This window comes from Barbus barbus (assembly GCF_936440315.1).
Source record: "Barbus barbus genome assembly, chromosome: 41".
NCBI lineage: Eukaryota > Metazoa > Chordata > Actinopteri > Cypriniformes > Cyprinidae > Barbus > Barbus barbus.
This window is the reverse complement of record NC_136719.1, coordinates 20598958-20612084: the sequence shown is the minus strand read 5'-3', so window position 1 is coordinate 20612084 and position 13127 is coordinate 20598958. Positions and strand designations below refer to the sequence as shown.

General features: G+C 34.2%; 1 protein-coding gene across 4 annotated transcripts in view; it reads left to right on the top strand.

Moving 5' to 3' along the window:
• The window catches only part of LOC306860765 (solute carrier family 41 member 3-like), a 29454-nt gene that overhangs the window by 14616 nt on the left and 1711 nt on the right, over positions 1-13127 (top strand). For 2 of the 4 annotated variants that reach the window (XM_079402655.1, XM_079402654.1), the window contains 8 exons: positions 3947-4054; positions 4230-4301; positions 4638-4782; positions 6909-7055; positions 7728-7872; positions 10960-11039; positions 12060-12194; positions 12564-12712. In XM_079402655.1, the coding sequence (XP_079258781.1) occupies positions 3947-4054; positions 4230-4301; positions 4638-4782; positions 6909-7055; positions 7728-7872; positions 10960-11039; positions 12060-12194; positions 12564-12712 (981 nt within the window). Of the gene's footprint in view, positions 1-3; positions 1052-3946; positions 4055-4229; positions 4302-4637; positions 4783-6908; positions 7056-7727; positions 7873-10959; positions 11040-12059; positions 12195-12563; positions 12713-13127 lie in introns of those variants that run through there. The other 2 variants (XM_079402656.1, XM_079402657.1) reach the window with 2 other exon arrangements.

The following is a 13127-nucleotide window of genomic DNA, read 5'->3' as shown; positions in this document are numbered from 1 at the left end:
GACAGGTTCAGTAATACGTCAGAGGAGACATTAGCAGAGAGCAGGACAGGGGGACAGACGCAAGACTCTGAGCAGATGAAACGATTGATGGGAAGTAATAAGGGTTAGACGAGTGACTGTTCGAGGAGCTGATGCGCTGGTGAGGAGGGGGCCTAAAGGACTGCCCACAGGAACGAGTGGAAATAAAGCCTCAACATGTGTTTCTGTCACATTCTGGACCTGTTAGACCAGGCCTGATGGAGAGGAGTTTAAATCGACGCTGATACGGACAGGACTGTTTGTCATGTGAGTCACGACTCACCGAGAAGCCGCGCTCTGGAGAACGTAGTGTTCGTGTACATGGACGTTCCAGTGACCTGTGTGTGAAAAAAGAGGCAGCTTGGGAATTATTGTTACAGCCGTGGAGAATAACTAGATACTTAATTTCATCAGGCATAAGGCAAGTCTTGAAGTTTTTCAAGAAGTGGATTTTGGCGTTCAGAAAACCAACTGAGCTGAGACTTTTTTGAATGTGAAGGTTCCTGTTGAATTTTGCTCGAAAACCCATGTGGCATTGTTAGATGAATGACTTACATCTTCAAGAAGAACTGAAATATATATACTGCATGCTTCAGCCAACTTTTTGGGCCTTTGCTATCGTGGGACAATCTGAAGATACTAAATCGCCTCATCGTTTAATCGTAAGAACATCCAGGTTTCTGAGTCAGCATATTATTATTGTTCTTCCCAACCTGTTTTGAGCTTATTATTTAGTTTCGAGACATTACAAAAGGAACATTCAGCCATCTAGGAGGGTTCCAGGAACCCTCGTCAATCTCAGCTGTGGCCCTCACCATTGGGGAATGGGGTAACAGAGATGGTGGTCACTCAGTTAGAGCTGGAGCTCTGTTATCAGGGGAAGAAGCTCAGAGGTTTCACCTGCAAGCTCACTCGTTCGGCTCATGGTTTCTTGCCGGAGAGCTCATATCTCATCGCTGCGCAGGTCCTACTGCCTTATCTGCTGGGCGGACTGGGGATGGTGGCGGCCGGTATCGTCATGGACATTGTCCAAGTATGAGCGACTTAATCTAGATTTGGTGTATTTCTTGGTTGTATCTATTATTGAATTTGTAAATAATGCTGTTTTCCAATCGGTATTGATAACCATTGGCGGCACCATGGTTCATGGGATCAGATGATAATAACATGGTATTTTGATATACGAAAAAGTAATTTTTTTGGACATGTGCCATGGTAGTGCCATGATTTTCACTGAAGTACCTTGGAGTATGTGTAACTGCAGTATTTTAGTAAATACTATTATATTCATATACCATGTTATGCTCACGTTACTTCAGAAATATCATGATATACATGTCTAAAAATATGATATTAGCGTTTTTTAAGTTTATTTAGTTAGTGGATAAGTGTTGAAATAGTTGAATGTTAAAGCCGGGCTAATAAGATATGGGTAGTTGACAAAAAAAATTGGACTGTGTCCTATGGTGTGACATAGCAAAAATGTAGAAAAAAAAAACTTCACATACAAATAATATGAGAAAAATGTATCTTCATTCTTAGAGTTACAAATAGCACGTGAGAGGTTTATCTTCAATGTTAGAGGTTTGATTTATTAAACTTTTTCCGTCACACCAAAGGACATAAGTCAACTATCCATATATAGAATAAGAGAAAAAAAATGAAACTTACTTATTCTAGGTAAAATCACTGCGATGCATGGCTTTGAATGGCTTAATGCTTTAATAACATGACAGCAACAACAGCTTGATAATGAAAAAAAAAAATAATAATTTCATAAAGTTAATTGATCAATTCATTTATTTAAAATTTATTTAATTTTTTTTATTTTTATAGAAATATTTTTATATAAAAGGTTCAAATGTTACATTTTTAACCACTTACAAGGCATTGTTGTTATTTTTAACTAACTGTTTTTAACTTTTTTTTTGTTAATTGAAATAAAGAAGGAACTAAGTAAAGTATTAAAGGATAAAATAAACTTAATTAAAACTTAATGAGACTCCTGAAATTAAAATTATATATTTTATTACATAAAAAATTAAATGAAAAATGAAAAAATAAATTAAAATAATAAAATAAAGATGAATAGAAATACACACACACACACACACACATAAACATGGCAAAAACCATTACAAGATTACTGAAACTTTAACTAAAATTATGTAGATCTAAAGTTATTGCAGTCTAGCACAAAATATTATGGATATTTCATATTTGGATATTTCAGTTATCAATTAGCATACTCTTTTTTTGAACACAATACAGTCGTCTCATAGGATATCAGCACACTTCAAGTTCACAATCACATGCTAGCTTCCAGTAACGGTTCCTTGTGTTCCTGTCCTCTAGATAGACGCGGTTGGCATGGACTGTGTTTTGTGTCTATTAATTGAATTCTCATGGGGGTGGGTGAGATAGACCGAGCGAGAGAATGAAAGCTTGTTTCTATAGCAGAAGTGGGCTAGATCCCAGACGGGCCTGTGACGTGACACCCCTCAAAACAGCCTGGACTGTGCCTGTGGTAAAAATACCGGCCCCTGGCTGGCTGGCACCGGTCTCTTATCTGTTCATTTAAACATTATGGCTATTTTTAACTTCTTGAGTGGGTTTGAGAAGAGAGGAGTGCTCAACACATATACTGACACGTACTAAATATAAATGCACACTCGCTCAGTGCAAGAGGCCATTCATATTCAGTGAGTCACTGACACTTTTGTCAGTTTGCCCGTTATGAGATGATATTTATGACTTTGCTGATGACTAGTCTGTGTTTTGACTGGAAGTATCAGAAAAAAAATCTGAAAACTAGTTTGAATTAATCTGTACTCTTTCATTGGATTGAGAGCATCTCAGTGTATAGCTTGTACATTAAAACGTCACTCAGTTTTAAAATATTGACAATGATGGTCACATTAGCAGTGAATGTGAAAGCCAATGCGATGTTCTGTAGGTGTGGGGCTTCAGTTCCCAGCATGCAACACAGCTCAAATCGGTAATGAGAATCACTGTTTTACTGTTTACTGTTGTATTATTGCACCACTGTTGTTATGTTTGTTGTCCCTTTGAGTTATGCAGTGTCAATTTTGAGTGCAATTTCACATGTAAATCATTGTGATTTGCACTCCAAATTAATAGTGGTTATTCTAATTAATTTCATTGAGTGGGTTCGTTTGGATGGATTGCTTCAGTGACTGCATTCAAAAAATAGCTTGTCAGTTTTATTTAGTTTGATAATCTTTTGCGACATTCATAACAAAATACTAGCATTCTCCATGGTATATATTAAATGGCTGCAAATAAAAAGGGAAAAATGCATTTAAATGTTTAAATTAATCAGAATTAATTTATTTTATATATAGAAAATATTAAGATTTTTTTAAATGATTTAAGATTTTTTTTTTTTGTCATGGTGATATTAAAAAAATAAAATAAAAATATTTTATTAAGCATATTCCTTTTCCCAGTGTGTCATTAATCTAATTAAATCTACTGTACTACTGTAATAAAATAATGCTAATGATTTTTATTTAATGTTTTTAAAATGTATCTTAAATCTGCATAAATTACATTAATCATAGTAAATACTACCTTGAATTTCATATAATATGTTGACAATATTATCATGTAATAATGAAATATTTGACAACAATTTTTTAAATAAATTTTCCTGAAAATAAACTTCCTTAAAATTCCAAATTACAGTTTTTAAGAAGATTTTGAAATCTGAGTGTGTTTGTGCCATATACTGTGGTTTTAAAATGCCACGGAAATCTGTTTTTGTTGTTTTTAATTGCTTAATTACACATTTCTCTTTACATTTCATAAATAGTGTTTTAACAGTTCCAGGTCAACCTCTGTATCATGGAGACCTGTTAACTGTTTCAGACTGTTTTTCTATATATCATCTGTATGTGTGTTTCAGCATTGGGATGTGTTTAAAGTGATCACAGAGGTGTTCATCCTAGTACCTGCTCTGGTCGGGCTCAAAGGAAACCTGGAGATGACTCTAGCATCTCGTCTCTCTACTGCTGTATGTAAAAACTCTTATCCAGTTGGATAATATATTCATTAGTGTATGCATATATTACTTATAATCTATCTCAAGCTGTAACCTTAGTGTTTAATGGCCTTGAGATGATCAAGTGTGTCTCGTGATTAAATTAAAATGCTTCAAGCGCTTATCTGCTTCACTGCGTCTTCCTCAGGCTAACACCGGACAGATGGACGACCCCAAACAGCAGTGGCTGATGATGACCTGTAATCTTGCTCTCATTCAGGTGGCTCAATCAGAAACACACAGATGTTTTATATTATTTAGATTATTGATATTTGACCTAATCCACTGGAAACCGGCTTTAGTTCCCGTCAGAGATAAATTATACAATACAAACATGAATTAACCGAACAAACATTCATTAAGTGTTAAATAAATATAAAAGAATATGAACAATTACTCTATGAGACTTCATTCTGCAGGAGTCCTCGGTCTTGAATACCAATGAGTACTCATTATGAAAATACATTTTTAATCCGTTTAATTATGAATGAAGGCATATGATCTTAGGCTCTGATGAGCAGCTGTGATTGTGGAGCTGCTCTGTTGTCTTCCTCAGGTTCAGGCCACTGTGGTGGGCTTCCTGGCAGCTCTTGCGGCCGTAGGTCTTGGCGCTCTGTCCAGAGGGGGTGTAGAGCTGGACCAGGCGGCTGTCCTGTGTGCTAGCAGCGTTACCACCGCATTTGTGGCAGCTCTGTCCTTAGGTACACGACTCCTTATTTCTTCAAAATACCATGAAATCACCATGTACTTTCTTAATAAATATTACAGGTCTTATTGTTTATGATTCACTAGTTTTTGTTATGCTACACAAATATAATTTTCTCATTTGCTACAAATATACAGTCATGGCCAAAAATATCGGCACCCTTGGTAAATATGATCAAAGAAGGCTATGAAAATTAATCTGCATTGGTAATCCTTTTGATCTTTTATTTAAAAAATTGACAAAAATCTAACCTTTCATTGGATAATAAGAATTTAAAATGGGGGGGGGGGGGGGTCATTATGAAATAAATGTTTTTCTCTAATTACACATTGGCCACAATTAACGGCACCCTTTTATTCAATACTTTTTGAAACCTCTGTTTGCCAGTTTAACAGCTCTAAATTTTCTCCTATAATGCCTGATGAGGTTAGAGAACACCTGACGAGAGCTCAGAGACCATTCCTTCATCCAGAATCACTCCAGATCCTTCAGATTCACAGCTCCATGACGGTGCTTCTTCTCTTCAGTTCACCTCACTCATTTTCTACAGGGTTCAGGTCAGAGGACTGGAATGGCCAGCAGAAGCTTGGTTTTGTGCTCAGTGACCCGTTTTTGTGTTGTTTTTGAGGTTTGTGTTTGGATTATTGTCCGGTTGGAAGATCCAAACATTATAAGATTTCTAACAGAGTCAGTCACTTATTGATTTTTTATCTGTTGGTATTTGATAGAATCCATGATGCCATGTGTCTAAACAAGATGTCCTGGACCTCCAGCAGAAATATAGGCCCACAACATCACAAATACAGCAGTATATTTCATTGTACACATGGGGTACTTTTTATCCCTGTGTTCACCAAACCCATCTTGAGTGTTTGCTGCTAAAAAGCTCATTTTTTAGTTTCATCTGACCATAGAAGCCAGCCCCATTTGAACTTCCTGTCGTGTCTGATAACTGAATATGCTGGAGTTTGTTTTTGGATGAGCTAGGAGAATTTTTCTTGAAACCCTCCCAAACAACATGTGGTGATGTAGGTGCTGTTTGACTATTTTTTTTTTTTTAAGGTTTTCTGACCCTGAGACTGAACTATTTTCTGCAATTCTCCAGCTGTGGTCCTTGGAGAGTCTTTAGCCACTCGAACTCTCCTCCTCACCGTGCATTAGGATGATATAGACACATGTCCTCTTCCAGGCAGATTCATAACATTTTATGTTGATTGGACTATGATGTTTTACTCATAAGAATTTCTAGGGGTGCCAATAATTGTGTCCAACATATATTTGAGAAAAACATTTATTTCATAATGAGATTTCCCCCCATTTTAAATTCTTATTATCCAATGAAAGGTTAGATTTTTTGTGATTCTTTTAAAATAAACAATCAAAAGGATTAACAATGCATATTTACCAAGGCTGCCGATATTTTTGGCCATGACCGTATATAGATATTTAATTGCTTCTAAAATGATTGTAGTAACAAGCAACCAAGATTGCATAGGGAAAAATTACATTTCATAAATAAAATATCTTTTCACAATGTACAGTGCAGATAAAATCAAGTTCCAATATTACTTTGTGCTCAGTATATACAAAAATAAGTTAAAAAGTTTGGGGTCAGTCAAAAATGTAAAAAAAAAAAAAAACTTTATTCAGCAAGATTTTATTAAATTGATCAAAAGTGACTGTGAAGACGTTTACATTGATACAAAAATTTGTGTTCTTTCTATTCAACAAAGAATAAAAATAAATAATGCATCACAGTTTGCACATATTAAAAAAATAGGAACACTGAAATCATAGTCGGGGTGTTGTTTGTTATTTTAAAATATTCAGAAATGTATTATACACAGTGCTGCTTTGCACAACATGAATTCCCATTACATTTCCATTAAAATAGCCAAAAGAATGGCAGTCATTACTCCAGTCTTCTGTGTCACATGATCCTTCTAGAAATCATTCTAATAGGCTGCTTAATAAAAGCATTTGCATTCCAAAAAGCAGGACCTTTCTGGATAATGCAACACAATCTTTTAGTCTTTTTCTTTGAATCTTACATTTGTTTGAATATTAAAATCTAACATTATCCTGTCAGTTACTGAGTCTGCTGCTTTTATCTGTGTCCAGGTCTGGTGATGATTGGTGTGGTCATTTGCTCCAGGAAAGTGGGCATCAACCCTGATAATGTGGCCACACCGATAGCAGCCAGTCTGGGAGATCTCATCACTCTTTCTCTGTTGGCTGGAGTCAGCAGCACACTGTTCCAGTACAGAGGTGTGGGGCCTTTTAGTTCATGTATTAATAACTGCTAGTTTAAAATCTAAAAATTGTTCATTACATATGGTTAAAAAAGACTGATATTTATTAACAATTAATTGTCTTAATTATTGACAATCATTAGATTAAAGCAGTGTTTAAAAACAAAACAAACTTTTAGAAATTATTGTGCAATTTAAATTTTCACTTGCTTTTATATATTAAGTGATATGTTATTATATATAATAAAGTATTATTATTTTTATTTATATTAAATGACATCTACATTAAAATATAAATATATATTAAAATATTAACTATAAAAGTTTTTGTAAATTACAATTAAATCAATTAAAAATGAATCACTTTTTCTTTTAGAGCCTCTAAATATCCCTTACTTAAAGAGCATGAACACTTTAAAATGTACCAGAAGAGGGCAGTAGAAATTCACTAAAATATGACTTTATTACAAAGATGTGCATTTTAAGGTGACATGGTTTCCATGGTTAAAGAGTGGGAATCATCTTTGTGTTTAGAAACATCACACATGCATGTACTATGCAGTTTTATTCTCTAGAGTCCTTAAAATCTGGATTTGCTCAAATCATAGCACATTATCTGAAATATTTAACTATTTACTATGTTTAGCATGTGTCACCAGGGTAATCTACAGTGTTTGTGTGTGTCCAGATGTGTGGTACTTGTCTCCGTTGGTGTGTGTCTTCTTCCTGCTGCTCATTCCTCTCTGGGTGCTCATCGCTAGACGGAGTCCACAGATTAAAGAGGTTCTGAAATCCGGCTGGCAGCCTGTTTTAGTGGCCATGTCCATCAGCAGGTACAAATGTGCATACAGAGACAGTCTTCTTTGAGTTAGAATAACAATAAAATGGTTATATATTCATTAATAACAAATTAATTGGGCCTGTAATAGAGGATGCAGGGTTCCCACAGACAATCTATAAATATCAAGAAAATAAAAAATTTATAATTTTTTTTTTAATAATCAATCAGTTGATATATATACATTTTTTTTTTGTAGAAATTGACTTTAAAATGATTAAACATTATTAGCTAGAAATTGCTGTTTAAAGTGTAGTCACTATCAATCAATCAATAATCAATCAATAATATTTTTTTTTTCAGTCAATAATAATTTTATTCCGGGCCTCACAGACAACGTTTCACAAAATAAATAAAAATACATAGTTACCGAAAAAGGTGTAGGCCTACCCTTTATACATAGTTAACTGAATGGGCGACACTTTTCACTAAGTTAAATAATACAACATAAACAATATTACAAAAACATTTCCCAAAATGTACAAACATAATTCAAAACAAACAAAACAGAAATACACAATCCAGCTATTACTTAAATGTTTTAACAATACAACCACAATTTATGAATACTGAGTCATATAATTTATCAACTTATTTTTATAAATTTTCTTAAATTGGCAAAGTGAATTACATACTTTTAGTTCCTTATCACATTTATTCCATAAATTTACCCCTTTAACAGATAAGCACCTACTTTTTGCATTAGTTCTTGCCCTTACTTTTTTGAACATATACAACCGTCTTAAATTATACTGACTTTCTCTTATTTTGAACAGCCTCTGTATACAATTTGAAAGTATATTATTATAAACTTTGTACATTAATTGTAAAGTGTATAATTCAACTAAATCTCCAAATTTTAATTAATGTAAATTAATAAACAATTTATTTGTTGGTTTGTAATAATAAACCCTTTTAACAATCCTAATAGCTTTCTTTTGTAACATATATATATTGAATTTAAGTTGGATTTATATGTGTGACCCCACACCTCCACACAATAAATAATGTATGGAACTATGAGCGCACAATACAATATATATAAAGTTTTATTCTATTTAATATTGCAATGGATTTGGACATCTTTGTTTTTACATGATTAATATGTGATTTCCAACATAATTTATGATCAATTATAACACCCCAAAATTTATTTTCTATTAATTAAAAATGTATCTATTTCCTCAGTATTTATCATTAGTTTCACTTTATTGTTACCTTGTCGATTACTGAATATTATAAACTTTGTTTTACTTAAATTCAGTGAAAGTCTGTTATCATCAAACCATTTTTTGAAAACCCTGTTTGATTTCCGCTGTACTCAGAAGCTGTTCCAAACCTTTCCCAGAACAATATAAATTAGTATCATCCGCAAACAAAACCATTTTTAATACTTTAGGCACTTTACAAATATAATTTATGTACAGTACAAACAACTTGGGGCCTAGCACCGAACCTTGCGGAACACCACAAGTAACTTTTAGTAATTAGTCATTTGTGCAAATTGATATCTGTCATCGAGGTAACCTTTTATCCAAGCAAAAGCTTTTCCTCTTATGCCATATCTCTCCAGTTTCATCATTAGTAATCCATAATCAATAGTGTCAAAAGCTAGGAACTAGCTAGGATCTAGGAACACTCCCACATTATATTCATTATTATCCATTGAAGAAGAAATCTCTTCTACTAGTTCCATCACAGCCATTGAGGTCGAACTGTTTGTTCTAAAACCATACTGTTGATCACTCAATAATTAGTGTTTATCTATAAAATTATCAAGCCCGTGCACAAATATTTTCTCTAAACTTTTCAAGAACTGGGAAAGAAGAGAAATTGGTCTGTAGTTGGAAAAACAGTGACGATCTCCATTTTTATATTACTTGGGAATAGTCCTGTTAAAAAGGACTGATTGCAAATGTGTGTAAATGGTTTTACTATATGTTCTATCATATTGTTTATTAACGACATGTCAATATCATTACAATCAATGGAATATTTATTCTTACAGTTGTTAACAATGTCGAGTATTTCCTTTTCGTCAACTCCCCTTTTAAACATTGAATAATCATTACTGGAAATATTAATTTAATCTATCCTATCCCCAGTTCTTTGCTCCTCGATCACTTTTGCTAAATTGCTCCCAATATTTACAAAATATTGAAAATGTCATTCATTTTAGTTATACTTAATTTATCACCATTAACAAAATAATGTGGGTAATCTACTTTTCAGTATTTTTTAATTATACTATTAAGTACTTTCCAGGTTGTTTGTATATTATTCTTATGCTTGTCCAATAACTTATTGTAATAGTCCTTATTACTAAATCTTATAATACTTAATTTATTTTTATATATTTTTACTATCATAAATAATTGGACAACTAATGAAAATTAGTTGGCCTGAAAGTATGAGAACCCAGATGATTAGCTGTGACATAATTTTGACATTTAATTTTTACATAATTTTTTAGAGTTCACAGAAAAAAATAGAGATTGTTCAGTTTACTCGGTCACTTTATTTTTTTGTGATCTGCACAACACAATTTTGTTTCTCTTCTAAAATATTAAATGTAAATCTCTATGTGTAACCCTAACCCTAACCTACCCTAACATTACAATATATAGAACTATTTAATGTTGAAAAGGTTATTTTTGTTGATATTACTCAAACTAGCATATTAGCATGTGATAGCTTCTTTACTGCATAGCTAGCTAGTACAACTTTGTAATTCAGTAATATAACAAATATAAGAAATATTATATTAAATAAATTTTTCAGGGAACCATATACAATGATTTTTATGTTTTTAAGTGACCCAATTAAGTTGGTCACTTAAAACAACTTAATTCCAATTAAGTTACATGAGCATTTCCTTGTTAGAAATTAGCAAATTGTTTCCTGATTAAGAATGATTAAAAAAAAACAAAAAAATATGTGCATGATTAAACGATGTAAATTCAAAACACTTTATTGAATTTTCTTTAACGTTTACTATGGCAGAATGACCAATGACAGAAATATAATTTGTGGGTTAACTAATCTAAACATTTAAAATTCATGAAACTCTTTCCAATTTAAGTTTCGGAGGCCTTATTCTTGATAAGACTGTGAGCGATCCGAACTTTGAGGGCATGGCGGTCTTCACTCCAGTCATAAATGGTGAGTAAATGTCAATGACAAATCATACTTTGAGCAAAGACACCTTTCACATACTCAGAATCACACTGAATGCACAGTATACAGTACAAATTAACATCAAACCTGAAAAACAAGTTCAGAAACTTAATTTAAGGCCCCTTTCCCTCTTCAACTTCTCATTACAATAAATTGATCACATCTCTTTCTGCGGTTGGAACTCGATTTGTGGATTCAAGGAGGTGATCGGACAGCGCTGCCAAAATAAAACAGTCTCATTCCAAAATCGTCACAATAAATCAGAGCACTGGCTCTTCGCTCGTGACATTTTATAATACATGAAAGAAGTCAAGTAATTTGATGGGAGTTACTAATAGACTGAGGCAGGGTTTGTTTGGTTTTACGTAAAATATCACTTGTGGTGGTTTGTCAATTCTAGCAATCTGGTTTAGATTTCCCCTCGCTGGTTCTGTTCCTACCCAGCTGCACATGTGCTCTACCCGTCCCGTCCCTCTCGAACGATGACTCAACACTATATTGGCGGAAACTACACGCTTCCCAATGGGAATAGAGCATATCGGAGTAGTAAAAGTGGCCTAATCCAGTAGTAGCTGTGATTTCTCAGCCAAAGACTTTTCTGACGTCTTCTCTAGTTGTTTATCTGGATCTGGCACCTTATTTTTCCAGCTCAATCCTGGGACAAACTGCCCTTAATGAGGAGCACATGATGGCTGTGATACAGGAAGACTAATTTGATACTTCATTACCTAGTTTGATATGCCCTCCTGCTGTAATATTCCCCATAGAGCGTCGTTTGCCAGTTTTACATCGAGCAAAATCATGGAAAAGCTATTAATTGTGAACAAAATACTCTGAAAATATGCTTACAATGTATATTTGATGAACGCCAGTGTACATACACCCCTAGCCGCATGCTGCGTTCCAACATACGTTTCATTTGCGACTGAAATGAGGAGAATATGAGAATTGTAATGGTGTAATGATTGGAAAGCTCTCGCATTCTTTCCCTTTTGAACTTTTCAGGTGTGGGGGGGAATCTGGTGGCCATCCAGGCCAGTCGGATCTCCACCTACCTTCATTTCTGGAGCGTACCTGGAGTCCTGCCCTATAAGATGAGACAGCACTGGCCCAACCCATGTGCCACGTTCCTCTCCTCAGGTGAGGTCACTTTCAAACAATTTTTCAACCTCAGATGAATTCTCTCCTTCAGATCCTTGAGATAAAGTGGGCAATTAGTCGTGTTTGATAAGTCAAGCTTTGCTATTGCTGAACAAAGCATGAACCCTGATATTTGCACTTCAGCACATTAATCATCTGAACCCATTGTGCTTCACACATGAATGATATCTCAAGCCATGCTGTTTTTTGAGGAGGGGTGTGCTATTCATTTTCTTAAGTGTTAGACTGTGATTTCACAACAACTATACTGTAGATTTACATTGAAGGAGAGGCTTGAACCTTATTTAGAGACCACTTGGAGATGGGCTTTTGAAGTAGACTAGTAAAGAAGCACATTTTTCTCCTCAGGTGTGAACTCTAAGTCAGCGCGGGTGTTGTTCCTCCTGGTGGTTCCAGGTCATCTGTTGTTTCTTTTTGCTATTAATATGCTCCAAGGAGGCCACACTGCCATCACGCCAGCATTTATCTGCTGCTACCTGGGTGCTGCTCTGCTTCAGGTGAGCCTTAGTGCTAAAAGCGCAAGTGTTGCAAAAATAATTACTAATTGACCACAAAAAAGTGCATAAATTGCTTTTAGGCCAGTTGAAAGATTAGATGAACACTGACTCTTTATTAGTTTTTTTACAGTGATATGAAATAAGCAATGAATTAAATAATGAGATCACTTTAATTTTAAATATATTAATATTTTAGATTTTCATCATCTGGCTAAAAAGCATGAAAATAGAGCTTTTATTGTTTCAGGTCAAATTGGCGTGACTATTCATCCTCCTCCCAACTTCCTAACTGAATGATGTGGCTAAAAATACAATTTATTAGCATTATAAAATAGGGTGTGTTTTTAAATGACTAATCCTGAATTTTACTTAAAGTCTAAGAAATCTCTAAAGGACCCCAAAAGGAAGTAAAGAC